This window comes from Lactuca virosa, chromosome 9 (genome assembly GCF_052849685.1).
Source record: "Lactuca virosa cultivar CGN04683 chromosome 9, Lactuca_virosa_CGN04683_v6, whole genome shotgun sequence".
Lineage (NCBI taxonomy): Eukaryota > Viridiplantae > Streptophyta > Magnoliopsida > Asterales > Asteraceae > Lactuca > Lactuca virosa.
In genome coordinates this window covers 213,181,108-213,184,047 of record NC_136434.1, presented here as the reverse complement: position 1 = coordinate 213,184,047, position 2,940 = coordinate 213,181,108, and the positions used below count along the sequence as shown (strand labels likewise).

The 2,940-nt window shown below is 36.7% G+C and overlaps 1 protein-coding gene across 1 annotated transcript; it reads left to right on the top strand.

The window, feature by feature from the left end:
* The first annotated feature begins 343 nt into the window (after positions 1-343).
* On the top strand, positions 344-2,702 carry LOC145140267 (uncharacterized). Its single transcript, XM_079073811.1, has 5 exons — positions 344-503; positions 561-1,297; positions 1,379-1,437; positions 1,930-2,278; positions 2,448-2,702. Exons 1-5 carry the CDS (start codon positions 344-346, stop codon positions 2,700-2,702), a joined length of 1,560 nt encoding a protein of 519 aa, XP_078929937.1.
* Positions 2,703-2,940: the final 238 nt, after the last annotated feature.

The window sequence follows — 2,940 nt, the reverse complement described above, 5'->3', positions numbered from 1 at the left end:
GAACGTCGATTTTGCTGGTATGTCATATAATGAGTTTGTGGGTTTTCTTGAACGATTCACACAAGAGAAGTGTGAGAAAATTTATTATTGTCAACCCGATTTACAAATCCCAGAAGGTTTAACTTTGATTTCGAATGAACTTCAATATCAAGAATTTATAGACATTGCTTATCAATGTGGAGTACAAGTTTATGTTTACATGGACCATTTTGGTACTACTGTGCACGTAAGTAAGGCAAATGAAAATGAAAATGAGGATAATTGTTCTGTGAAGTCAAACATGTCAATCGAAGGGGAAGAAGGTATTGACCTAACTGACTTCATGAGTCCACAATAAAGCAACATGGAAGGAGTAACCTATGAAGGAGTAAGTCAGGCAAATGGAAATAAAGAGGTCACAGAAGGTGATCCAAAAGATGATGAAGATGATAATGTCCTTGATGTGAAAGCAAAACCAATGTTTAATGAAGACATACCTTGGAAGAAGCAGTTGCCAATTCTAGGTATGAGGTTCACCAACCCTCAACAATTAAAATTTATGATTTGTAATTATGCTGTAGCAAATGGGTATCAATTGTACTTTGAAAAAAACGACAGTAAAAGGTTATTGGTTAAGTATAGTACTCGTCAATGCACATTTAGGCTGTGGGCATCATGGATGAGTGAGGAGCACTCATTCCAAATCAAGTCCCTTACCATTGACCACAATTGTGCAAGAAATTTTAAGTTAGGGTCAATTGTTAATTACAGATGGATTGGAAGTCATTTCACCAGGGAAGTTCTTGAGAATCAGAAATTCAATATTAGGATGTTAAAAGATGAAGTAAAGACTAAATTTGGCATAGAGGTTAGTATGGGACAATGTAAGAGAGCTAAGCAACATGCAATGTCTCTTGTTAAAGGTACCATAGTGGAAAATTATGCAAAGTTGTGGTCCTATGGTGAAGAGATAAACATGTCTAATCTAGGGTCAACAGTCAAGTTGTCTGTGAACTCTATGCCAGATGGGAAAACTTACTTTAGCAGGATATATATATGTTTTCATGCACTAAAGGAGGGTTGGAGAAGTGGATGTAGAGGGATAATAAACTTAGATGGGTGTTTTCTAAAAGGAATGTGTACTGGTCGGTTATTATGTGCTGTTGGTAGGGATGGTAACAATCATATATACCCAATAGCTTGGTGTGTAGTTTGTGTTGAAAATAAAGATAACTGGAAATGGTTCTTAGAAAACTTGCAAGAAGATCTGCATCTTGAAGGTGGGTTTGGTAACACATTGATGTCAGATCAACATAAGGTATGTTTCTACTTTATAATGCCATACCTAATTTCTTTCAAATGTTATATACTTCTGAATATTATGATGATGTAAATGCAGGGGATAATTGAAGCAGTGAAAGATTTATTTCCAGAGATAGAACATAGGCAATGTGCCAGGCATGTTCTTTCCAATTTCAAGAAGAAATTCCTTGGGGCTCAATATGAGAAATTATTTTGGAAGGCTTGTAAGGCCTTAACTAAACCTCTTTTCAATTCTGCAATGAAAGAGATTCAAATGATTAGCCCTGCTGCTTATGTGCATCTTATGGGAAGGAATCCAAACTCATGGTCAAGAGCATTTTTTTCAAATAGGAAGGGGGTGTGATGCAGTTGAGAATGGGTTGTCTGAAAGCTTTAACAATGTTATATTGGATGCTAGGAAGAAGCTAATTATTACAATGTTGGAGGATATTAGATTATATGTGATGCAAAGGATGTGTAGTTTAAGGCAGAAAGGAAGCGGATGGGGATAGTTTGATGTATGTCCAAAAATAAGGCTTTCCCTAAATGAATTGAAGATCCAACAAAGGTACTTTAATATTCACCATAAATGAATTGAATATCCAACCAACGTACTTTATTAGCCCTGCTAACTGTGATTATTTGTAGATACTGGCAAGTGCTTCCTAGTGGCCTGAATACATTTGAAACAAGAAACTTAGGAGAGTCTTATGGAGTTGATATGGAAAAGAAAACATGTACTTATAGGATTTGGCAAATGAATGGGTATGGGTGTGTACACTCAGTGGCAACCATTAGTTATGTAAATAGAGATGTAGAGGCATTTGTTGATCCTTTATATTGTGCTTGCATATATATGAACACCTACAAGTACTCAATAGGAAGCATGAATGGGAGTGCAATGTGGCCCCCAATAGACTACATACCACCTTTGCCACCATTGAGAAGGAAGATGCCAGGGAGACCCACTATTAAGAGAAAGAGGGACGGTACTGAGGTTAGTGGATCATACAGAGTATCCAAGGCAGGGAAAAAGATGGTCTATGGTGTTTGTAAGAAATCAAGCCACAATAAGTCAACCTGTGATGCAGTGTCAAAGCCCTAAAAAAGTCAGGTCAAAAAGAGGAAGGCAGAAGGTGAAGGTGAAACTAGTGCATTAAAGAAAGGGAAGGGTCAAGGGCAAATGGCAAAGGGGGAAAAAGGGAAAGGGTGAAGGTGATACTGGAAGTGGAATTGGTTTCAAAACGGGAGAAGGTGAATGTGGGTCAACAAGTGGTGTGACTAAGAAGAATGGTAAAGAAGTAGGTACATTGAAATTATGGAAAAAGTCAGAGAGGATACTAAAGAAGAAGTTGGCAAAAAAGGTTGCATGCAAAAACGGTGAAGGTGATACATCAAGCAAACCAATGGACTTGGATTAAAGGTGTTTTGTTTTTGGAGTATGTTAGCTACAATGCAAGGTCTTTATTAAAGGTGTCTTGTTGTTATGGTCTTGTTTAGTTTGTTAACGTGTCTTTAAAACACCAAGTTATGACATTAATGAATGCATGGATGTTTGTTATTCATTTGAAACATGAATGTTAGTTTCTTTAGTTTAAAACATAACATGAATGTTTGTTTATAATTGTACTTCCAAGGTAATTCGACATAACAAAGTAC